Source organism: Pituophis catenifer, unplaced genomic scaffold (genome assembly GCF_029215685.1).
Source record: "Pituophis catenifer annectens isolate HBS135680 unplaced genomic scaffold, rPitCat1.0.hap2 SCAF_3, whole genome shotgun sequence".
Lineage (NCBI taxonomy): Eukaryota > Metazoa > Chordata > Lepidosauria > Squamata > Colubridae > Pituophis > Pituophis catenifer.
In genome coordinates this window covers 8,879,820-8,904,269 of record NW_027256883.1, presented here as the reverse complement: position 1 = coordinate 8,904,269, position 24,450 = coordinate 8,879,820, and the positions used below count along the sequence as shown (strand labels likewise).

General features: G+C 42.0%; 1 protein-coding gene across 1 annotated transcript; it reads left to right on the top strand.

Moving 5' to 3' along the window:
- Positions 1–639: 639 nt before the first annotated feature.
- LOC139314350 (solute carrier family 2, facilitated glucose transporter member 5-like) lies at positions 640–23,624 on the top strand. Its single transcript, XM_070939947.1, has 12 exons — positions 640–706; positions 1,670–1,765; positions 3,032–3,183; positions 7,107–7,231; positions 9,884–10,036; positions 10,672–10,797; positions 12,477–12,664; positions 16,718–16,828; positions 18,374–18,484; positions 21,192–21,264; positions 21,374–21,501; positions 23,430–23,624. Exons 1-12 carry the CDS (start codon positions 680–682, stop codon positions 23,622–23,624), a joined length of 1,485 nt encoding a protein of 494 aa, XP_070796048.1. The 5' UTR covers positions 640–679.
- The last annotated feature ends 826 nt before the right edge of the window (positions 23,625–24,450 follow it).

Sequence of the window (24,450 nt, the reverse complement as noted above, 5' to 3'; positions counted from 1 at the left end):
TTTATTTATTTATTTATTTATTTATTTATTTATTTATTTATTCATCTTGTGATGTTTATGTTTATATTAGAGGTGGTGACCCTTTGAGAGCTGTATGCGATGAAATTTCATTTTAATGTATGCCAATTAGTGTACATTCAAAGTGACAATACAGTTATTGTAAGTCTCTTCTAAGTCTAATGACTTTATAGGTAACTCAAGGCAGTGAACATATATCATACTCCTTCTGTTTTTCCCCACAAGAAAAAACAACCTGTGAGGTGAGCTAAGAGAGAATGACTGGCCTAAAGTTACCCAGCTGGCATTGACAGAGGACTAGAACTCACAATCTCCTAGTTTCTAGGCCAAGATCTCTAGGCCAATCCTTCTCTCTCAGCACTGGGAAGTAGGCAATGGCAAACCACTTTTGAAAAACCTTGCCAAGAAAACTACAGGGAGTTGGCCAGGAGGTAGTGGCCAGGAGTGAAAAACTGACTCAAAAACATCCTAAATAAATATAAGGTGTACATGCAACCATTGCAACTGACGAGGCCACCCAGATTGGAGAATTTGCAGGTCAGTAATCCAGAGAGCAAAGAGCAGGTTAATCCTACTGTATAAGAATATTTCAAATGTCTCTCAAGGATCCTCTCATTTCCCAGCAGGTGGTCCAGATTTCTGATTGCTCCCTACGAAAGACATGTCTGAAATCACGACTGCTTGGAAGGTAGTTTGTCTAATCTGCTGGTTTATGATTATTAGTTATCAAGCTTGATGTTTAGATCCAAGACTTCTGAGTTGGTATATGACAAGATTATATAACATGGGATATTAACATTAATAGATGCAGAACGTTTCATATAACCTGAAATAGACAATTCCTGGGATGGCAGCATTACGAGCACCACACTTTGAAAAGGGGTGGAATAAAATGCAAGGCTCACTTGCACATGTGTGATCCCTGACGGTGGCTACCTTTCACATCTCTAAGATACCATGATAAAAAATTTTAGGATTTTACAAAGTTAGGGAAGACAGAATATTGGATTTCTCTGGAATGATGCATAATCTGAAAGGCAGGCAGGAAGAGAAAAGGAACGAAAGGAAAGGAGGGAGGGAGGGAAAAAGGGAGGGCAGGAAGGGAAGGAGGAAAAAAGGAGGGAGGGAAGGGAAGGAGGGAGGGAGGGAGGGAAAAAAGGAGGGAGGAAAGGGGAAGGAAAGAAGGGAAGGAGGGAAGGGGAAGGGGAAGCGGAAAGGAGGGAGGGAAAAAGGGAGGGAAGAGGAAGGGAAGAAGGGAGGCAAGAGGAAGAGGAAGGGAGGGAGGGAGGGAAGGGGAAGCGGAAGCAGAAGCAGAAGTCGAAGGGAGGGAGGGAAAAAGGAGGGAGGGGGGAAGAGGAAGGAAAGAAGGGAGGGAAGAGGAAGAGGAAGGGAGGGAGGGAGGGAAGGGAAAGGAAGGAAGATTTAGCTAATTTAAAATGCATCTTATTAAAAAAAAGCAAAAACAAAATTAGTTTTAAGAACTAATCAACAGCGCTGTCCACCATTCCTTTTTCTCTGTCATGCCTCTTTCAGATTGTCCATCTGTCCATCTGTCCGTCTGTCCGTCTCTCTGCTTTGTGTAATTCACTCATAACTCTGTAGCTACCTTAACTCACATCATAAGAGCTGCTATTTCCCCTCCCTCCCTTAGGGCGTATCAAACTACTTTGTTTGCAGTGTGCTGACCTGCTATGCGATCTCTTTGCATTTTGGGTTCTACAGCTGGATTCTTTATTCTCCCGAAGTGGTAAGAAAAGCGTCGTGAAAAGCCAATACCGTCTTAAAGAAGGCGTTGTTGTTTAAGCAATGGATCTCTCCCCTGATTAGAGATCAACTCTTTTTCTCTTAAATGAGCCCGTTTCTCTGCTTTCCCAGGAAATTTCTTTGTCATGGATGCGGGGTTCGGTGTCACAGTGCTCATGTTAAACATCTACACCGGGGTCTCGAACCTTGGCAACTTTAAGACTTGTGGACTTCAACTCCCAGAGTTCCTCAGCCAGCTCTTAAAGTCTTAAAGTTGCTAAGGTTCGAGACCCCGGACCTACACAAAACTGCTGCAGTGATCCTCCTTCACCATTGGGGTGAGATATCATCATATTCGGAAGATACCAAGTTGTGCGTCTCCGCCCTTGATGAATTAAGTAATGCTGTGTCTGACCTTTCTAGGTGCCTGGAAGATATTGAGAAAAAGTGTTTTTTTTCCAGTGAGACCAGTCTATTAAGGCAACCTGGTCTACCCAAATATGGGATGGCGCATACAGCTTCTGTTTTCGCCTTTCAGCACCAATCCAGGAGCCTTTGCAGGCAGTTGCTTTCGCGACAAACTGTTTTTGTGTTGAATTTATAATTACCGACAAAGAAATACAGGAAGACAAGTATAGCTCTATTTCAAGCTATTTAGCTCTCATCAGCTAGCCATACTCTTCTGAGTTTCTTGTTTATATTAAGGTCAGATTCTGGTGACTTCCTTAATGCTTCCAGGGTAGGGTTGAGAATTATACTAAATATTTTGCCTTTGCATTCTTTTGGGACATTTTTCAACTTTCTCATTGTCAGTGTTGCAACGCTGGCATAGAGAGAGAGCAGAGGAGAGCGAAAGATAACATCTGAAACTTTTGCCTGCTAAATCCCTTTGAAGCCCGGTTGTCGTGGAAATGAGGGGAGGGGGCACATTCCTGGGAAATGATGAGGAAAAGAAGTCTGAAGAATGACTTGGAAGACAGCCAATGAGAAGCAGAGATTTGGGGATTGGAAAGGGAGGGATTGGGAGGCAAATGGTCAGTCTTGTCTGCGCAGAGTCATGATCCAGTGGCTGAGCTCAATTAAAGAAAGATTTCCTTAAAGATTGGCAGTTTGGAAATTCATTTAAGTTTGAGATAGCACCGCAGTCTGACACTCATCTAGTTTACAGTCCCAGTTTGTCCAGGACGAATCTGACTCAAATGTTAATCTTACCAAGACAAATAATGTCAGGAAAAATTCTAAGAACCAACCTGTGTCCTTTTTTCCTTAGCTCGTTTATTTCTTTTTTAATGTGTCGCAACCAGATGAGTTGCCTGACCAGTCTACTCAGTTGTTCTTCTTGGAACTTGCCATTGACTTATTCCCAGTTGGAGCCCTAGTAGGATCACTTTTGTCTGGCTATATAGGAGACAGATTTGGCAGGTAAGTGGACATCACTCTCAATACGGGGATACCCATTCTAGAATTTGTGGAATTTTATCTTCTTTGCAACCAGCAATGAATAATTTGAAGAAGAACAAATGCAGGAACAAAGTAACATATCATCATGGGGAGGAAGAACTATTACCCTGTTTCCCCCAAAATAAGTCATGTCCTGATAATAAGCCCAATCGGGCTTTTGAGGGCATGGCAATAAGGCCAAGCGCTTATTTCAGGGTTCAAAAAAATATAAGACAGGTCTTATTTTGGGGAAAATATGGTAAAAAGACCCATTAACTATGACTATTGTGATGCACTGTACCTGGGGTTGCCCTTGGAAAGCATCCAGTAATTCCAGTTGGTTCAAAATGCAGCTTTCCGCACAGTTTTGTCCATACTTAGGTGTGCACATGTGTTATCTCTCCTGCGGGATCCACATTGGTTGCCAATTTGCTTCTAGGTGCAATTCAAGGTGTGCTGGTTGTCACCCTTAAAGCCCCTTCATGGCTTGAGGCTGGGTAATCTGAGGGACCTTCTCTTGCTAGTCGCATCCTCCTGTTCTGCCCCGGCTACGGATCCCAAAGAACACAGCACACACGAACTCTGAACAAAACTTAGTTTACTCAAATAACACAGTTTTAGCAAATGCCGGCTGTTAATAAGCGTTCTTAACAGCCTGCCAGAATTCCACAGATAAGATAGTCAGAGTCTTACTGGAGTTGGCAGAAAGCCCAGAAGCAAGATTGCAGAGAAATCCCAACGCGATGATTAATGAACTGAAGTTGTTTCCTGCAGCTTGTTGCAAGCTGTGTTCTTTCTTAAATAGGCTAAGGGCGTGGCCAATTAGCTCCAAGCCTTACTCTCGAGGAGGCCTCCTCCTGAGGAACCACTCCTGCCCTTTGGCAGCTCTGCATGCCCGTGCATTGAGAAGAGGCTCCACTTCTTCATCCTCTGCACTTAAAGGAGCCTCTGGAGGTTCTGAAGCCCCTGGCAGAATCCCTGCCTCTGGCACCACATCTTCTTCAGCCTCCTCGCTGTCCGACTTGAGTGCCAGCTGCACAGGCTGCTGGCGCAACACCACACCAGCCTCCTTATCGTCAGGATCAGCAACAATCCGCGCAAGCCACTGGTGGGCCACAACACCTCCTGATCCACTAGATCAGGGAGACAAAGTGTGTTGTGTGTCCCGTCTCCTAAAGAAGTACATCTGGCAGGACCCAGAAGAAGGGCCTTGTCAGTGGTGCTAGGGTGAAATGCTCCCGGTTCAGACCAGATCTCCTGATCCGGTAGCGATGGCAGCCAGTGGTTTGGAGAACTGGTAGTAAAAATCCCTTTGCCCACCGCCCACCCCCATGCCTAGCTGAGCTGCGCCATCATCAGAGGCTGTTTTTTTTTTACTTTTAAGAGCATTTTTTCTACAACAAACCATGGGTTCTGTTTTCGCTGGCAGATGGCTTCAGAAGGCCATCCCAGCTGAAAATGGGATCCAAGGGGATCACACCCACTCCAACCACGCCCACCCCAGCCATGACCACCCGGCCCCCCAAGGTCAAACCCAACCCTAATGTGACCCTCAATGAAATCGAGTTTGACATCCCTGCATTAGAGAATCATGTCATTTGGTCAATTTCCTGTTGTCGGAATAGACTGTATTGGATAAAAGAAACCAACTATTGCTGATCTATTCTTTTGGAATAATGCCCATAAGAGAATTGCAGAGCAGTTGATGTCCAAATTTTGACAATTAGCAAACTAATTCTCCGCGAGCTGCACTGGCTCCCTATTGGTCTTCGGGCACAATTCAAGGTGTTGGTTATTACCTTTAAAGCCCTACATGGCTCAGGGCCAGGTTATCTTCGAGACCGCCTTCTACTGCATAGCTCCCAGCAACCGGTAAGATCCCACAGAGTTGGTCTCCTCCGGGTCCCGTTAGCTAAACAATGCCGGCTGGTGGGCCCGCGGGGGAGGGCCTTCTCTGTGGCTGCCCCAGCTCTCTGGAACCAGTTACCTCCTGAGATGCAGACCATCCCCACCCTATTGGCCTTCTGAAAAGTGGTGAAGACTTGGCTTTTCCGGCAGGCCTGGGGCCGTTGATCTCACTTTGTGGCCTGACGAGATCCGGCCATGAATGGTGTGAATGGGTTTTAATGTCTTTAAGGTTTTTAATTTTTAAGTGTTTTTATAGTGATTTTTTTATTTATTTTATTTATTTATTTATTTTCAATTTATATACCGCCCTTCTCCCTGAGGACTCAGGGCGGTGCACAGCCAGAATTAAAAACATGAAACACAAATATTAAAAACAATTAAAATCTATATAAATTTGGCCCAAAATTTAAAAAACCACAAACCAATTAAACATTTAAAAATTTTAAAAAATTTCTTCCTAAACCAGCCCGGCTTGCTGGAAAAAGTGAGTTTTAAGGGCACGGCGGAAGGCACTGAGGTCTTGGATTCTCCTTATCTCTGGGGGCAGCTGATTCCAGAGGGTAGGTGCCCCCACAGAGAAGGCTCTCCCCCTGGAGGTCACCAGCCTACATTGTTTGGCTGATGGCACCCTGAGGAGGCCCTCTCTGTGGGAGCGCACAGGTCGCTGGGAGGTCGTTGGTAGCAGCAGGCGGCCTCGAAGATAGCTAGGCCCTATGCCATGGAGCGCTCTAAAGGTGATAACCAACACCTTGAAGCGCACCCGGAAGGCCACCGGGAGCCAGTGCAGCTCGCGCAGGAGTGGTGTTACATGGGAGCGCCATGCTGCTCCCGTCACTACCCGCGCTGCTGTGTTCTGGACCAGCTGGAGCCTCCGGGTGCTCATCAAGGGGAGCCCCATGTAGCATTGCAGTAGTCAAGGCGAGAGGTGACGAGGGCGTGAGTGACTGTGCACAGGGAATCCCGATCAAGAAAGGGTCGCAACTGGCGAATCAGACGAACCTGATAAAAGGTCCCCCTGGTTACAGCCATCAGATGTTCCTCCAAGGACAGCTGCATATCCAGGAGGACTCCCAGATTGTGAGCCCTTTCTGTGGGGGCCAAAGACTCGCCCCCAATAGTCAGTGATGGAGTCAACTGACTATATCGGGATGCCGGGAGCCACAGCCACTCAGTCTTGGAAGGGTTGAGCTTGAGCCTGTTCCTCCCCATCCAGAGTGTATTGTGAGTGTATTTTGAGTGTATTTTGAGTGTATTGTGAGCCGCCCTGGGTCATATAAATTGAATAAATTAAATAAATTAAATAAATAAATAAAGTCACAAAAGGGTAGGCAGGAGGACCCGGTTGTGGGGGCAATAAGCTGACTTTGTATAAAAAAGAACACCGCTTAGAGGGGGCCCGAAAGCCCTACTAAGCAGGTATATACAAAAGTATGAAGGCTATTGCTTAATGCATTGTAAGCTGCCCTGAGTCTCCGGAGAAGGGTGGCACATAAATTGAACTAATAAATAAATAAAATAAATTAAATAAATAAATAAATAAATAGGAGGAGGGAAAAGAAAGAGGGAGGGAAAGAGAGAGTGGAGGAGAGGGATGTTTCTAATTGCTATGAAAGTGTTTGAGCAGAGCTTGCTGGGATCTGAGAAGCTAAAGGTATCTGATTGAAATTTATAAAACTTGGAAACAACTTGAGTAAATTCTGTCTGTCTCATAACCAGTAGATCCAAAACAAATTCTTCCGAATGATAAGGATTAGAAATCCGCTGATTGAAGCAGACAGATATGTTTTCAAGCTCATGAAGAAGGTGGAAAGCAGACGTGGATGCTTAAGACACGGATAGCTCTACCCTGGAGGCATCTATGTCTTGTGCAATGCTTATTTCAAATCATTTTCAAAACATGCAGATTCCCAGTAAGCTCACTGCAGTTCTTTTGATTTACATTCATTTTATTTTTCACCTTGTTACCCACTTTTTTCATTTTTTTCATTTTTTTTTAGGAAAGGCTCTTTGGTGGTAACTAATTTTTTGTCCATAACCTCGATCATCTTTTTGGCTTTTGACACAACGGTATATGTTTACGAATTCACCATTTGTGCACATTTGCTCACTGGGGTATGTTTAGGTGAGTAGAGTCACGATTGTTTTGGCTTTGTGTATTCTTTAAAGAAAACCAGTCAGGCCTGAAATGCTTTATGCCTTTCCGGTAATTCGATCAGAGACTCCGAGTAACAATCCAAGGCACACATATGCATCCATATGGTAGAGAGCAACTAAGATGATTAAAGGCCTGGAGACTGAAATGTGTTGTGGCCCCGCCCTCTGAGCCTGTCCCATCGGAGGAAGAAAGCTCCGAGCATGAGGAAGAGGAGTCAGCCAGGCCTCCCTCTCCAGGCCCCTCCCCTCTGGCACTGCCTCAGGTGCTGGCCGAGGGAGAGGAGATTAGCAGGGAGACAGGTGGCTCGAATGAGAGCGAGGGAGAGACATCATTCCTGGACGCACGCCTCCGAAGGCGTGATAAACGATTGCAGCAGCTCAGGAGGCGTGCTAGGGATTAGAACTGAGTCACTGGACCACACCCCAGAGACTATATAATAGAGGGTGGTAGCCAGTGATCCCTGTGACGAACAAAAATAAACCTTGGATAATCACTAAAGCCTCGTCCGAAACTGCTGAGAGGAATATTAATTCTGTTGGACTCTTGTACGCTGAGTATATTATCTTTCTGTTTCTGTGGAAATAAAAGCACTTGGCAGACGGTGTGTATATCGCTGCCAAGTTGGAGATAAAGACCTGGGTGTGTGCCAAGTGCTTCCTTAACCCTCGGCTGGCTGTGTTTGTGTGTGTGTGTGGACGGGGACAGATCAAAATGTATGAAGAATAGTTGCAGGATTTGGGTATGGGTATTCTGGAAAAAAGAAGGGCTAAGTGGTGACATAATAGCAGTGGTTCGATAAGTGATTTTTTCCAGTGAGACCGGTCTATCAGGGCAACCTGATCTACTCAATTATGGGATGGAGCATATTGCTTCCGCTTTCGCCTTTCAGCACCAATCCAGGAGCCTTTGCAGCAGTGGTGAAATCTGAACCGGTTTACTACCAGTTCGCTGGCCGCGCATGCGTGCCATGCGTCAAACATGCACTGTGTGCATGCATGCACACTTTGCACCAAACGTGAGCTGTGCACGTGGATGCGCATTGCGTTCCAAAAGGAGGCTTGGGAAGGTAAGTAGAACAGCATTGCGGGGGGGGGAGGTGGTTGTGATCAGCTGTGGCGTGCGTGGGAACCTTTTTAAAAACTTATAAAAAACATTTTTTACTACCGGCTCGGGGAAATAGGTAGTAAAAATGCTTTAAAAAAGTAAAAAAAAGGCTCTGGCAATCATTGGAACCGTTTTTTTTTACTTCTTTAAAGCATTTTTTTACTACCTATTCGCCAGAACCGGTAGTAAAAAATGCCTAAAAAGTAAAGAAAAAAGTTCCGACGATTAGCTGAGCGACGTGAGATTGTCTGCACTTTTTCCTTTTGCTTTTCAAAGCATTTTTAACTACCGGTTCTAGAGAATGCTAAAAAAGTAAAAGAAAAAAGTTCAAACAATTGCGGATCGCTCAGCTGATTGTCAGAACTTTTTTTTTTACTATCGGTTTGGCAGACCAGTAGAACTTTAAACTACCGGTTCGCGTGAACCGGCCTGAACTGGTAGCATTTCACACCTGCTTTGCAGGCAGTCACAAATTGTGTTTGTGTTGAATTTATGTTTACCGACAAATAAAATAAATGAATGAAGGGAGACTAGTACAGATCTATTTCAAGCTATTTAGCTCTCATTAGCTATCCCAGGCCTGTCAAACTTGATTTCTTTGCGGGCCGGATCAGTGTTTTAGTTGTCTTTTGTGGGCCAGTGGTGGGGGGAGGAGTCAGCAAGCACATCCATGCGCAGGTGTTGGTGGGCACCTCCTGTGCACAAGTGTGCCTATTATGATAGAATGGGCCAGGCCAAGACTTCCCAGAGGGCCAGGAGGAGAAGGTGGCGGTGGTGGCTGAGGGGTGAGTGATAGACGAGACAACGTTAGCCTGCCACCACCTGTGCACATGCATGCCCGCTGGGATAGCATGGGTCGAGTCAAGGTGGCATGGACTGGCCCCTTGCAATTTCCAGGACTGCTGCCTGGGCCGAATAGGACCATATTGTGGGCTGGATCTGGCCCAGGGGTCTTGAGTTTGACACCCCTGACCTAACCATACCCTTCTGGGATTCAAACACATGCTATTTGCATTTTAGGTAGATGTATTAACCTCTAAATCACAGGCTCTCCTCGCTTTGTCAGCAATACCAGGGGAGAGATTAAGTGTTTTTTTTCATTGAGACCGGTCTCTCAGGGCAACCTGGTCTACCCAGTTATGGGATGGAGTATACAGCTTCCACTTTTGCCTTTCAGCTCCCATCAGTCGCTTTCGCGACATATTATTTTCATGTTAAATTTATGTTTACCGACAAAGAAATAAAGGGAGACTAGTATAGATCTATTTCGAGCTACTTAGCTCTTCTCAGCTAGCCATGCCCTTCTGGGATTCGAACCTAGACAATGATTGTTTTACAATACAATACAATATATTGTATAGAGCAGAATAAAATTTTGGAAAGTTCCAGGTAGAATGGCTTGAGGTGAAGAGCAATGATCGTATCTGCATGGTTTCTAACGCTCTCTTAATTTACTTCTGCACATTGTGTCCCATATACATTTGAATTACCTTTTAACTTTTTTTTTCTAACCAGGTTTAAACTTCTGCATTATGTATGTATACCTCTTTGAGATTGCTCCCAGACGCATAAGGGGAGGTGTCATCATGCTAACAGATGTCTTTGTAAAACTGGGCAACACAATTGCTCAGATTCTGACCTTTCCTTCAAACATAGGACACCAGAATGGTATGTGTTTTTAAGAATGCCCTTTTTATGTCCCTATAAATCATAAACATTAAAACTAACGAAGAAAAATATATAGAAATAATACCAATCGAACAAAATATTTGTAATTCACCTTGGTGCTCTTTGAGCTTCTTGGTTTTCTTGCAGATGTTCCATTACCCTTCTAGGTTAACATCATCAGTGCTAAAGATTAACATGGATGATGCTAGCTAGTTGGGTAATTAAACACCAAGCTCAGAGAGCACCAAGGACCCCATAGAAATAATAATTCAGAGGAATCGTCGTTGTTTTCTGACTGTAATGAGATTCAAAGAATCTAGTGAATATTACCGGTAGCTCCATTTTCCCTGGCACAGGCACCGTGGGCCATCATTTGCTGTTTCCAGGATGGTCCCGTGGGGCAGATCTAAGCACCCTCTGGGCCGGATCTGGGCCCTGGGTCTTGAGTTTGACACCCCTGATTTAGAGTATTCCACTATTTTAACCATGAGCATAGTGGCAGGCAGCCTATTAAAAATACATGCTTTCGTGTATTTGAAAAAGGTGAACATATGTAGACACATGCTTGCAAAATCCATCTTGATTTAAAACAGATCACAGGTAATTCAGTGTTATTGTTGTGTCCTCTTGTGCAGGCTGGTATCTAGTAGTACTTCTGGCTGCAATAATTCCTTTGGCTCTGATGTTCCTACTACTCAGAATACCTGAAAGTCCTAGATACCTACTGATCCAAAAGGAAGATGAAGAGGCAGCAAGGAATGGTAAAATTACTCTAAAGTGTACTGAACAGAAGGAAGAGCTCAAGTGTAATTTCACACATAGTGGGTCAACTTGGAAGACAATGAGAAATGGGACAAACTGAAAGAGCCCTTTCTCAGCAACGGTTAACCAATTGTTGTTATTTCAGTGTTGTTGATCACATACATCAATATTAGTGTCAGATTGTGTTTCAGATACACAACATACCATCATATATTTTTACATAAAAATTGGATGTCTTACATTGAGATGGAATGCATGCTGAGAGTAAGAAGGATTACCAAAGAGAAAGAAGAGGACAAGTTAAATTAACTCCAGATGTTTGCCCTGATTAGACTTTCCCATCTTTTTTGACCACATTATACAAAATGGTCAGCACTGTTAGTTCTAAACAACATCAGATATCATCATATATGATGTCATATGTGACATATGACATCACATATGATGATATGTGATCATCAGTGAAGCACATGGATCTAAATTGATCTAAGGGCTATTATTTTTCTCCAAGGAATTATGTGGAACCCTGTTCAATAGCAGTGACTGTGAGAGGGATCTTGGAGTCCTAGTGAACAACCATTTAGATATGAACCAGCACTCTGCAGCAGCTGCCAAAAAAGCCAACAGAGTTCTAGGCTGCATAAACAGAAGGATAGAATCAAGATCATGTGAAGTGTTAATATCACTTTATAATGCCTTGGTAAGGCCATACTTGGAATACTGCATCCAGTTTTGGTCACCATGATGTAAAAAAGATGTTGAGACTCTAGAAAGAATGCAGAGAAGAGCTGATTAGGGGACTGGAGGCTAAAACATAAAGAATGATTGTTGGAACTAGGTATGTCTAGTTGATGAAAAGAAGGACCAGGGGAGACATGATAGCAGTCTTCCAGTATTTGAGGGGCTGGTACAAAGAAGAGGGAGTCAAGCTATTCTCCAAAGCACCTGAGGGCAGGACAAGAAGCAATGGGTGGAAACTAATCAAGGAGAGAAGCAACTTAGAACTAAGGAGAAATTTCCTGACAGTTAGAACAATTAATCAGTGGAACAACTTGCCTCCAGAAGTTGTAAATACTCCAACATTGGAAATTTTAAAAAGATGTTGGATGACCATTTGTCTGAAGTGGTGTAGGGTTTCCTGCCTAAGCAGGGGGTTGGGCTAGAAGACCTCCAAGGTCCCTTCCAACTCTGTTATTCTATTCTATTCTATTCTATTCAGATGAGATAATTCTCTGTTATTCTATAATTTGGGGAACTAATTCAATGGCAATGGAGGACGGAAAGGGAAATTCTAGTGTTTCTGCTTAGAAAAGGAATTGGGTTGGACACGACTTTGCAACTAACAACAAGAAATAAAATAAATAAATAAAATTTGAAAGAGCACCTAGTGCTCTTTCGGCCAATTCCATTGCAAGATAATATATTCTAAGGTAGGTAATAGACTTCGTCATTTTAGGTTCTCTATTCTATCCCTAAAAATGGTGGCTGAATGATATCTCTTATTTAATTTGAACAAAACAAAAAAAAACCAGTATTAAAACTTATCGATTCCTTCTTCTGGAGATGTCTAGGAACTTGTCTTCAATCTTGGTCTTGATGAGCAAGAAGGGGTTAGGAGCTGAAAGTCATTCCTTCACTTCCATTTCAGAGTTTGTTTTCTTCTTTTCTTCCCACTCAGTCTTGTGGAGGTTAAGGATGTTTGAAGACGTGGAAGAAGAAATTGAAGACCTTCAAGAAGAGAGCCTCGAAGAGGTCGAAGAGAAGAAAACAGATATAATTCATTTAGGCAAAATCTCAAGTGTCTCATGGAGTCTCTTCAGTATAATTGTCATAATGGTCGGGACACAGCTTGCTGGCTTTCATGAAGTAAGTCAGATACATATATCAAAAGTAGCTGAATACCCGTTCTCCACTACGAAACTATGTGATCGGGCTTGAGAAATCGACAGTTACAGCTTGAAAATTAATAAGTAGTTATGATTGGCCTCTCCTCTCCCCTTCTCTCCCTCAGGCTTGCCCCACAGAAGCCTCCCCTATCCTATCCCCTGCTTGCTGCTGTGAAAGTAAAACTGAAAGTGAAACTCCTCTCCTCTGCTTGTGTTTTGCATTTGGAACAGGTTTCTTTTCAGATGGGGAGGGTGATTAGAACTCCTTAGCATCAGAGCATGTGAATAATAATATAGGAAATACTAATGCTCTGATGGTCATTTCGAAAAATCCTTTCTTAGTGAGCACCTAGAAGCCAAGAGAAACATATGTGGCAAATTTCAAGTTTGTAGGCTTTACGTTTCTGGAGATTTTGTAATGATGTGTGAGTGGTATTTCACTTTTATATGTGTATAGATATAGGCTTCTGGATACCTTCCAGATATAGTGCAGGGTAGTCCACAACAATGACAATAGAGACCAGAATTTCCATTGATAAGTGATGTGGTCATAAAACGAGTATATGCAAGAGACACCAGTTGGGAATGAAGTTCCAAAGATTGGTCATAACCATCATTCAATGCCATCATAACTTCAAACAATTGCTGAATGAATGGCTGTGAGTCGAGCACTAGCATCTCTACACTCTGACTTTAATTAGCACGAGAAAAGGATTTTTCAGAACCAGGGATTTTTTAAATTTTATTTTTATGACCTTCGAGTCCCTTAATTTGGAGTAGAATTGGGGTGACTGGATGGACGTGAGCTTGGAATACTTGGAATACTGCATCCAGTTTTGGTCACCACAATATGAACAAGTTATTGAGACTCTAGAAAAAGTGCAGAGAAGAGCAAGAAAGAGGATTAGGAGATTGGAGGATAAAACATATGAAGAATGGTTGCAGGAATTGGGTATGGCTAGTTTAACAAAAAGAAGGACTAGGGGTGACATGATAGCAGTGTTCCCATAATTGAGAGGCTGCCACAAAGAACTACTACCACCAATAGCCTCCCACCGGCTGGTAAGTTCCCATAGAGAGGGGCTCCTCCGGTTGCCATCAGCCAAACAATGCCGACTGGCGGCCCCCAGGGGGAGAGCCTTCTCTGTGGGGGCACCTACTATCTGGAACGAGCTCCCCCCAGAGATATGGAGGATCCCGGATCTGCGCACCTTCCGCCGCGCTTTAAAGACCTTACTATTTCACCAGGCGGGCCTGGCCTAATTTTCTCCCTCTTTTATAAAAGATTTTTAATTTTCAAATATCTTTTAGTATTTTATACATTCAATTTTAAATTGGTTTTAAAAGTTTGGGGTTTTAAATTTGTCGGGGCCAAAATTATTTAATTTGATTTTATTCTACTTTTAAATTTTGTATGTATGTGTTTTATTGTTTGGCTGTGCACCGCCCTGAGTCCTTCGGGAGTAGGGCAGTATAGAAATCAAATAAAATAAATAAAATAAATAAACTGAGGGTCAACCCAGGGGTGAAATGCTACCGGTTCGCACCGGTTTGGGCAAACCGGTAGCAGTGGATCATGGTTCAGTGAGCTGGTAACGGCGGCAGCACAAAGCACCACCACCCACCCAGACGACATTACTTCCTGGTTTTAAACAGGAAGTAACCTGTTTTTGACCCTCTGCGCATGCACAGAAGGCTTTGTGCATGCGTAGAGGGTCCAAAATTGAACGTGACATGCGTGGAGTATGCACTTCTGAAATGGTAGGGAAGGTAAGTAGATTTCATCCCTGGGTCAACTTAGTCTCCAAAGCACCTGAAGGCAGGACAAGAAGCAATAGATGGAAACTAATCAAGGAGAGAAGCAACCTAGAAATAAGGAGAAGTTTCCTGAGAGAGTGAGAACTATTAACCAGTGGAACGCCTTGCAGTGGGTGCTCCAACACTGAAAGTTTTAAAGAAGAGATTGGACAACCATTTGTCTGAAATGATATAGCATCTCCTCTTTGAGCAGGGTGTTGGACTAAAAGATCTCCAAGGACCCTTCCAACTCTGTTCTTCTGCTACATGATACGACTATTGTGATCATTTGATTGTTTTTATGAATTAAGGGGAAAATCTTCCATGTTAAAGTTGTTAATATAATGCTGAAGTATCTACCTAAGCTTTGGCGTCTGATTGTAATCAGGAATTATGATTGCACTGAGCATGGAGAGTGGATAAAAGGATGGCACTGAGATATTGGAAATGTGATCTTATTCCAGATGCTAAGAAATGGTGATCAGAAATGGGTGATCTACCTGTTCTGGAAAAAGCAATCATTTCTACTAACCAAAGAGTGCAGCAATGTATGTTACTATGTCAGAGGTGTTACAGTTTTACAATTGTAATTTTATTTTGCAATACAATTTTACATTGATTCTATTATAGCAGTGGATTGATTAGTAAACCAGAGATTATTAATAAATATAATATATAAGATTTCTTTTCTTTTTCTTATTTGGGGTTGCCTGTTTTTTAATTTCTTCAGGTTCAAATATGTTTGTTAACTTATGAAAAAATATAAAATACAGTCATACAAAGAAACATGAAGATAATGGGGAAATAAGGGAGGAAAAGGGGAAGAGAAAAAAAGAAGGGAAAAAGAAAAAGAAATGCATTCACTTCTGATTCCTTTTGGTGCAGTAGAATCAAACTTCAACTTTTTACTTTTATATAATATTATATACTAGCCATTTTTATAACAACAAACCTATCTAATCAGAAAAACCGAAAATCAACGTTTCATTTTTTTCTCACCTCAAGCACAAAGTCCAAAAGTGGTTTCCAAATAGGCACAAAATTAATTGGTTCTTTTTCCCCTTTAATCAGTGCAGTCAATTTAGCCATCTCTGCTAACTCCATCACCTTTTGCAGCCATTTGTCCATTGTGGGAATCCAAGGATCCTTCCATTTTTTGTGCATTAAGCATTCTTGTTCCCATCTTTTTTAAATCTGTCGTTTTTTTAGTTCCTATTGTTATTAAATTTTTTGGAGGGGAGAAGAAAGCCATTTCACTTTTGAAGACGTGTTCTGGGAAGATGTCATGATTCAGTCCACAAATTTGGGGAAATAAATCTAAAACATCTACCTGATACCTTTAGATGTGTAGCCTGATAGTCCTAGAAATCAGAGTAGAAGTTCGTTCTCTGTGCTTGTGGGTTGGCTTCCAAACGTTTCATTACCAGGCTAGGTAACAGCTTCAGTGGAGTTTAGGGAATGTCAGTGTTGGTGTTTTTCTGCTTATAAGGGCTTCGTGTGATCAGTAGCCCCTATGATGGAAGGGTCATGTCAGGTGAAGGTCTTATGATGGGTCTTGTCAGGGTCTTCTGAGGAGTCAGGTGTGGGTCACATCATGTGAGAATCTTGTGATGGGGAGGTGACGTCAAGTGAGGGTCACTAGGAGGTGAAGTGCTGGTGGGAGGGTTGCATGGGTTGGTAGAGGGTCAATGCCATCTCTGGTTGCTTGTATGGTGGATTTGAATTCTCAACAGCTTGTAGGCTGGTTGTAGGTCAAAGTCTGGCACTCCACAAGCAATTCCATCAACAGACACATCAATCTACAACCAACCTATGAACCCCTAAGAATTCAATACAACCTTACAACCAACCAACGAAATCTCTGAAGGAAAAGCTGGGAGTCATTCATATAATAGCTTCCCACATCTGAATAATTCCAGGATATGGAAGACTGGTTTCAGACAAACAATATTCTTTAGGAAATAAAGATACTCAAAGGGCAGCTGACCCTCCCATTTCAATTTGTTTATCAGATTCTCAAAACGTTCATATTAGAAGTAGACAAGTGGTAGCATTGAAGACATTTCTGAACTACAATTCCCAGCACCCCTTACCATAGTCTATGCTTCCTTGGCAGGCTAGGAGTTACAGTTTAGGAACATCTTGAGTTCTATCAGTTTTCTACCAAAGCGTTAAAGCCTCAGTAGCTTCTTCCATTCAGCTAAAACTGTTTAATTGCTCTCTTGTCTGCTTTCAGGTATATTATCAAAATTATGAAATTTTGCGGAATACACAATTGACTTACCATGCCATGTGGCTCATGAAAATAGCCATAAGCTTCCTTCTCTGCTTCGTATCTTTGCTAGCAGTAAGTTTTTGTTTTAACTTCATTCCTCTTAACTTCTAATTCAAGAATGGATACTCTCTATCCTCTGGATTGCATCTGGACCCCAAATAATATTGTCCCACCTGATGAGATTCTACTGCTGGCATTCAGTGATAAGCTATCAAAATATTCTGTTGGTTTTTTTTCTCTTTGCAAAATAGAAGTTTTGCAAAGAACCTTTACATATTTAAAAATAATGCTCCAAAAATTTTGAAACCAAATATTGTAATTTTCCTTGGTAGCAAAATAATGCTCAGCTTTATATGGAAAGGGAGATGCCAGATGCTCAGGATGGTTTTTGAAAAGAGACAGTATTATTAATGCACATGGGATAATTAGAAAAAGCCAAAAATGATTTTTTAATAAAGTTGTCAATATATGTTTAGTCGATTAAAGGTATTTGATTGTGTTAGCCGTGTCAGTCTGTGGAAGGTCTAATTACCCTCATGATAAATTTATATACAGGACAGGTAGCCGTAGTCTAGACATAATATGATGAGACACACAGGTTTAACGCTGTCTGTCTCATCATATTATCCTGGAACAGCAGAAAAAGGAAATAGAACATCTATGTAACATATTCCAAGAAAACGGATACCCACACAACTTTATCAAACTCTCAACGGTTCCAAAAAGGCTCCACACCAATTTGAACCACTCAGGTGACCCTGATGATACAGATAAACCTCCAAATGACTTCAAGGATTCTCTAAAAAGAATGCAAATGACCAGCTCTGTCTGCAAGGAGTATAAATCCTTCTGTTTCCCATCATCCAATCAGAGCTGAAGAAGCTTCTTGAATGAGAAGCGAAACGTCTTCAGAGAAAAACCAGAAAGCCCAGTTGCGTCTTTCAGCTTTTTGGCTGAAAAAATGCTTTTAAAAGTTTTTTTTAAAAAAAGCCTCTCATGATCATGTAGCTCAGCTGGGATCGTCAGAGCCTTTTAAAAGCATTTTTTTCTACAACCTCTTCGGCCGAAGAAATTGTAGAAAAAATGCTTTTAAAAGAAAACAAAAGCCTCTGACGATCAGGCAACTCAGCTGGGATTGTCAGAGTCTTTTAAAAGCATTTTTTATAACTTCTTTTGCCGAAGACTTTGTAGAAAAAATGCTTGTAAAAGTAAGAAAGAAAAAAAAAGTTGGCCACGGCCACCCATTCACATTACCACAACCCCCACAAGCTACGCCCACAAATTTTACATTTCACCACTGCTGCAAGGAGTATAAATCCTTCCGTTTCCCACCATCCAATCAGAGCTGAAGAAGCTTCTTGGATGAGAAGCGAAACGTCTTCAGAGAAAAACCAGAAAGTCCAGTTGTGTCTTGGAAAAAAAAAAAGAACCCTTTGGGACAATGGATAGGACACTTCAATCCAGAAGTGGATGCAATTTAAACACAAGTAGATTTGTGTAGGGGTACACCTGGTTAATCCTTCTGGCTGTTACTTGCTCTTTGGAACCTTTTGTTATAGTTTGCCTTTGTGTTAACCTATCACCTCTTCATGCTTCCTGATCTTTAATATTTTTCAGACATATCTTGTTGACTTCTTGGGCCGAAGGATTCTTTTTCTCTGTGGCCTTGCAATTTGTACTCTTAGTCTCATTTTGATGGTTGTGGTGCTTGAAATATTACGATATCAGGTAAAGAAGCCAAGACAGAGGGTGGGGGTGGGTGGGTGGGAAGCTAAAAAGGATACAAACTCCAAATGTCACGGTTAGCTGTCAAAATTTCAGAGCCCTTAAAGAAAAGTTATAGATAGGAACAACAGTTTCCGAAAATGCCTGAACTTTTGAATAAGAGGTTATGGAGAAAGAGATTGGAGAGAGAGGTTGCTTTAGAACCCTACATTGCTCTAGAGGTGTCAGTTTTTTATGTCATTTTCAATCTTCTTCTTGTGCCATATCCGTCATCGGACGTTGGCGATCACGTTGGCGATCCTATTTTTATCAACAGCCGCATGAAAAAGTGCTGCTGAGTTTTGTCCAAACCAGTCCCTTAGATTTTGAAGCCATGATGTTTTTCTTCTGCCTGGACCTCGTTTGCCTTCAATCTTTCCCTGGAGGATTGATTTATTTATTTATTTATTTATTTATTTATTTATTTATTTATTTATTTATTTATTTATTTATTTTATTTCTATACTGCCCTTCTCCCGGAGGACTCAGGGCGGTGTACAGCCTGATTAAAAGTACAAAGACAGACAGAAATTTAAAATAATTAAAATTATTAAATGATAGGCTCAATTTAAAACCCCAAATTTAAAATCCCATATTTTAAAACCCAATTAAAATCTTTACCTTGATAGTCCAGCCTGGCGGAACAACAAGGTTTTGAGGGCACAGCGAAATACACGGAGATCAGAGATTTTACGAATTTCTGGGGGCAGCTCATTCCAAAGGGCAGGGGCTCCACAGAGAAGACCCTCCCCCTGGGTGTTGCCAGCCAAGGATTAAGTGAAGTATGGCATATTTTTCCAAGTGTCTCATCACATGTCCAAAATATCCTAACTTTCGTTGTTTAATGGTTTCGTTGATTTCCCTTTGCTTTCCCAGGCGGCTTATCACGTCTTTATTTCTGATTTCATGAACCCAGCTTGTATGTAACAGCTGTCTGTAAATCCACATTTCAAATGCTCATTTTCAATGCCCTTTCGAATTCTCCAACTATGCTATAACTTTATCAACCTGCAGCATTTTCACTACCTAATTTCTTTAAAAAAAAAAAAAATCCTCCCATTGTAATGATGCAGGAGAATGGCCTTGAGTTGCTAAGAAATGATCAGATAACAGTGTGAGGAGCCCTCATCTGCTTAATGGTCAGAGAAAGAAATTTAGGAAGGACCTGATCCTAAATTGGTCGGTTGGTTATCTAACAAAATGAAATTCAATGGTGAAAAAAGCAAGGTTCTACATTTAGGGAAGAAAAAATAAATACACAGGTACCGTATATGTGGTAACTTCCTCAATAGTGGCGACTCTGAGAGGGATCTTGGAGTCGTAATAGACAACTATTTAAATATGAGCCAGCAGTGTGCAGCAGCTCCCAAAAAAGCCAACACAGTTCTGGGCTACATAAACAGAGGGATAGAATCAAGATCACGTGAAGTGTTAATACCAGTTTATAATGCCTTGGTAAGGCCACACTTGGAATACTGCATTCAGTTTTGGTTGCCACAATGTAAAAAAAGATGTGGAGACTCTAGAAAGAGTGCAGAGAAGCATAACGAAGACGATTAGGGGACTGGAGGCTAAAACATATGAAGAACGGTTGCAGGAACTGGGTATGTCTAGTTTAATGAAAAGAAGGACTAAGGGAGACAGGATAGCAGTGTTCCAATATCTCAGGGGCTGCCACAAAGAAGAGGGAGTCAAACTATTCTCTAAAGCACCTGAGGGCAGGACAAGAAGCAATGGGTGGAAACTAATCAAGGAGAGAAGCAACTTAGAGCTGAGGAGAAATTTCCTGACAGTTAGAACAATTAATCAGTGGAACAACTTGCCTCCAGAAGTTGTGAATGCTCCAACACTGGAAGTTTTTAAGGAGATGTTGGATAACCATTTGTCTGAAGTGGTGTAAGGTCTCCTGCCTAAGCAGGGGGTTGGGCTAGAAGATCTCCAAGGTCCCTTCCAACTCTGTTATTCTATTCTATTCTATTCTATTCTATTCTATTCTATTCTATTCTATTCTATTCTATTCTATTCTATTCTATTCTATTCAGATGAAATAATTATATTGTACTGTAAGTCTACATTACAGAAACGTAAAGGTCTGGAAATACAAATCTCCCACTGCCTCTTTTTTACAGCCTGATATTGGAATAATTCCAGGTTTAATGGAAGTGTGGGAAGAGGGGAAAGAAACAGGTGCCTGAAGACTGTCCACTTAAAGATTGCGCTGACACTCTTCTTTGAATCTTACAAATGAATATGTAGAAAGCCACGTTTTTCCACTCATGAGAATTCTGTGTGTGTGCGTGTGTGTGTGTGTGTAAGTTTTGAAGTAAGTTTTAAAATGTGTGCAGAAGAGTATAAACCACAGGCCTAGGAATGTGTTTGAGGCCACTGGCCTATAGCTGATCCTTGCTTACCCAGCTATGTGAGTGAACCTCATTGCAATGGCTTATTACTGTCAGTTGTGTTATTTAGTTGTGTTATGATAGTTGTTTATGTTCCAAATCATTAGCAAAATCAACCTCTGGGTCTCAAAGTAAGAATTGTTGTTTTGTGTTGCTGCCTTTTGTTTCTTTCATTGGGTTTTTTTCCACGACAATCTTTAGGATGTTCCTTTCCAACAAATGTTGCAATTTCATAGACACTTTGCTCAATTCTGACTGATTTTCTCCCACAGAGGGCCAGTGTGTGGTCTTCATTCTGCGTCTGTCTGCTTGTCATTTTCCTTGCTGCATATAGCATAGGACCAAGTAAGTGAATGAAATGCAAGTTTTGGGAAGAGATGGGGATGTGGGGGGGGGGAATCGTGATCAATGGGAAAGGACATTCCGTGACTTACATCTTTTTCTCTCTACCAAGATGTAATTTCAGTAATAATTTCACTGGAGTTGTTCCTTCAGTCATCACGAGCATCAGCTTTTGCAATTGCAGGATCCGTATACTGCCTAGCCAATATTTTCCTAACATTGCTGCAAGGCAAAATGAAGGTGAGTGACTCTGAAGCTTAGTGGAAATGGTGTGGTTTATTAAGCAGAGTTTATTAGGATAGGCTGAAGGTACAAAAGGATCTTGACAGACTTGAACACTGGGTGCTATCTAACACAATGAAATTCAATGGTGAAAAAAGTAAGGTTCTACATTTAGGCAAGAAAAACAAAGTGCAAAGGTACAGTATAGGTGGTACCTTGCTCAATAGTAGTAGCTGTGAGAGGGATCTTGGAGTCCTAATGGACAACCATTTAAATATGAGCCAGCAGTGTGCAGCAGCTGCCAAAAAAGCCAACACAGTTCTAGGCTGCATAAACAGAGGGATAGAATCAAGATCACGTGAAGTGTTAATACTGTCAGGTTTTGATGTCGTCTTAAATAAAATAAATTGCATTTCCAAACAAGTAATCTTTGAAGAAATCAACACTGACTTCCTGACCCAAAACCTTCCCTTTCCGTTCCCCAATTCTCGGCATCTCATTGGCCCTCTTCCAAATCACTCTCCCCATATCTAGTACTTCAGCTCCCAGGAATGTCCCCCCTCCCATCTCATCTCCTAGGGGACATTATCTTCAGGGAAAATAAGTAGGCTCTTCTCCTTCTTATGTCAGCACTAGAGTAAATGCAGGTTGAAGTGCTGACAAATACCACTTTATAATGCCTTGGTAAGGCCACACTTGGAATACTGCATCCAATTTTGGTCGCCACAATGTAAAAAAGATGTAACACTAGAGGGGAATGGGCATGTGTAGCAGAGGTGGGTTTCAGCAGGTTCTGACCAGTTCTGGAGAACCGGTAGCGGAAATTTTGAGTAGTTCGGAGAACCGGTAGTAAAAATTCTGACTGGCCCCGCCCCAGAGGTGAAATCTAAAATTTGTTACTACCGGTTCTGTGGCTTGGTGGGGGTGGGGGTAATGTGACTGGATGGGCGTGGCCAACTTTTTTTTTTTTTAACTTTTAAAAGCATTATTTTTACAGAAAAAAATGCTTTTGGAAGCCTCTGACGATCAGGCAACTCAGCTGGGATTGCCAGAGGCTTTTAAAGGCATTTTTTTTCTACAGCCTCTTCAGCCGAAGAGGTTGTAGAAAAAACGCTTTTAAAAGCCTCTGATGATTCCAGCTGAGCTGTGCAATCATCAGAGGCTTTTTAAAAAACTTTTAAAAGCATTATTTTGGCCGAAGAGGTTGTAGAAAAAATGCTTTTAAAAGTTAAAAAAAACAGCCTTTGATGATCGTGCTTCTCAGCTGGGCATGGGGGGGGGGGAGCACAGGGATTTTTGCTACCAGTTCTTCCAACCACTCGCTACTTATCAAGCGATCCGGTCCAAACCAGGAGCATTTCAGCCCTGCCCCACCCCCATCTATTCCCTGCCTCCCAAGTCCCAGCTGATCAGGTGGAAATGGGGATTTTGCAGTATCCTTCCCCCCGAGTGGGTGGTAATGGCATTTTTATAGTATCCTTCCCCTGCCATGCCCACCAAGCCATGCCCACCAAGCTATGTCACACCCACCAAGCTACGCCCACAGAACCGGTAGTAAAAAAATTTGAAACCCACCACTGATGTCTAGGTATGTCTCATCTGTGAAATTTATTATGGTGAACATGTAGTTCTTTTAGGAGACAGTTTTAATTAAATCTACTTATGTTTTCAGACCTTCTCCTTTGATGTGTGGATTGAGTCTGGGTAACTTATTTGGGGGTTCAAGGAAGTTTGAGTAAAATATTTTCCCCTCCTCCCATTTGCTATTTTTACTTGATTAACTTAGTTACTGCCAATTAAGTAGCGGAGACACTGCTTCTCACTGTGGATTCTGCTGATGTTTAAGGGAATGGAGAAATTATAAGGAACAAAATGTATTTTGACATAAAGCATCCCACAACCATTTCTCTCTCTCCCCCCCCCCAAATATCCTTTTATGTCTATAGAAGGAACTTGGATCGTACTCCTTACTCATCTTCAGTCCATTCTGTGTGGCACTCTTTATTTTCTTCTACCTGTATATCCCAGAGACCAAAAATCAGACTTTAAAGGATATCAGAAAAATGATGGCGAGACAGAAAAGCGGGAAGGTCCACGTCAAGACAGATGAGGCACGAAAGGAGCCTGGCATTATCTCCTGAACTAATTTTGTGCCCCTTGTGTTTATTTATGCATTTTCTTTGAAATCAGAATTAAAAACGGAATCTTGTTTTTCTTCAACTGTCCAGTGTGATTGATTTATGGAGTATTCCTTCTGGTTCAGAACCAGCAAGTTAGCTGAGATTTAGACTAATATTTTAGCAAAGTACTGTATTTGTCACTCCATAAGATGCACCTGAGGATAAGACACACTCCCGTTTTTGGCCTCCACGAATCCTGTTTTCGGCCTCTACACACACCATTTTCAGCCTCCACGAAAGTCCTGCATGGAGGCCAAAAACGGGGTGAGTGGATGCTGAAAATGGGGTGCACGGAGGCTGAAAATGGGACATGTGGAGGCCAAAAATGGGACACATGGAGGCCAAAAATGGGGTGCGTGGAGGCCAAAAACTGGGCATGCAGAGGCCAAAAACGGGACACACGGATGTCAAAAACTGCTGAAGGGTAGGGGTCGTCGGGTGGGTGAGGCTTCGGCAATATTCACTCCATAAGACATTTCTATCCACTTTTGGGAGACAAAAAAGTGTGTCTTACGGAGCGAAAAATATGGTATACCCTCCAATTTCCCCAGAATTGACTTCCATTGCAAATATGGCTTGCATTTTTTCTGTTTCTCATTCTCAGGGAACTGTTAGGTTTTCAGATTTAGGAGAGAGAGTCTTTGCACGTTCAAGACTTCTAGACTTTAACACTGGGCCCCATCCAACAACATACAATTCAGTGGTGAGAAAAGTTAAGTTTTACACTTAGGCAAGAAAAAAAAACCCAATGCACTGGTATAGAATAGGTGGAACCTGACCCAATAGC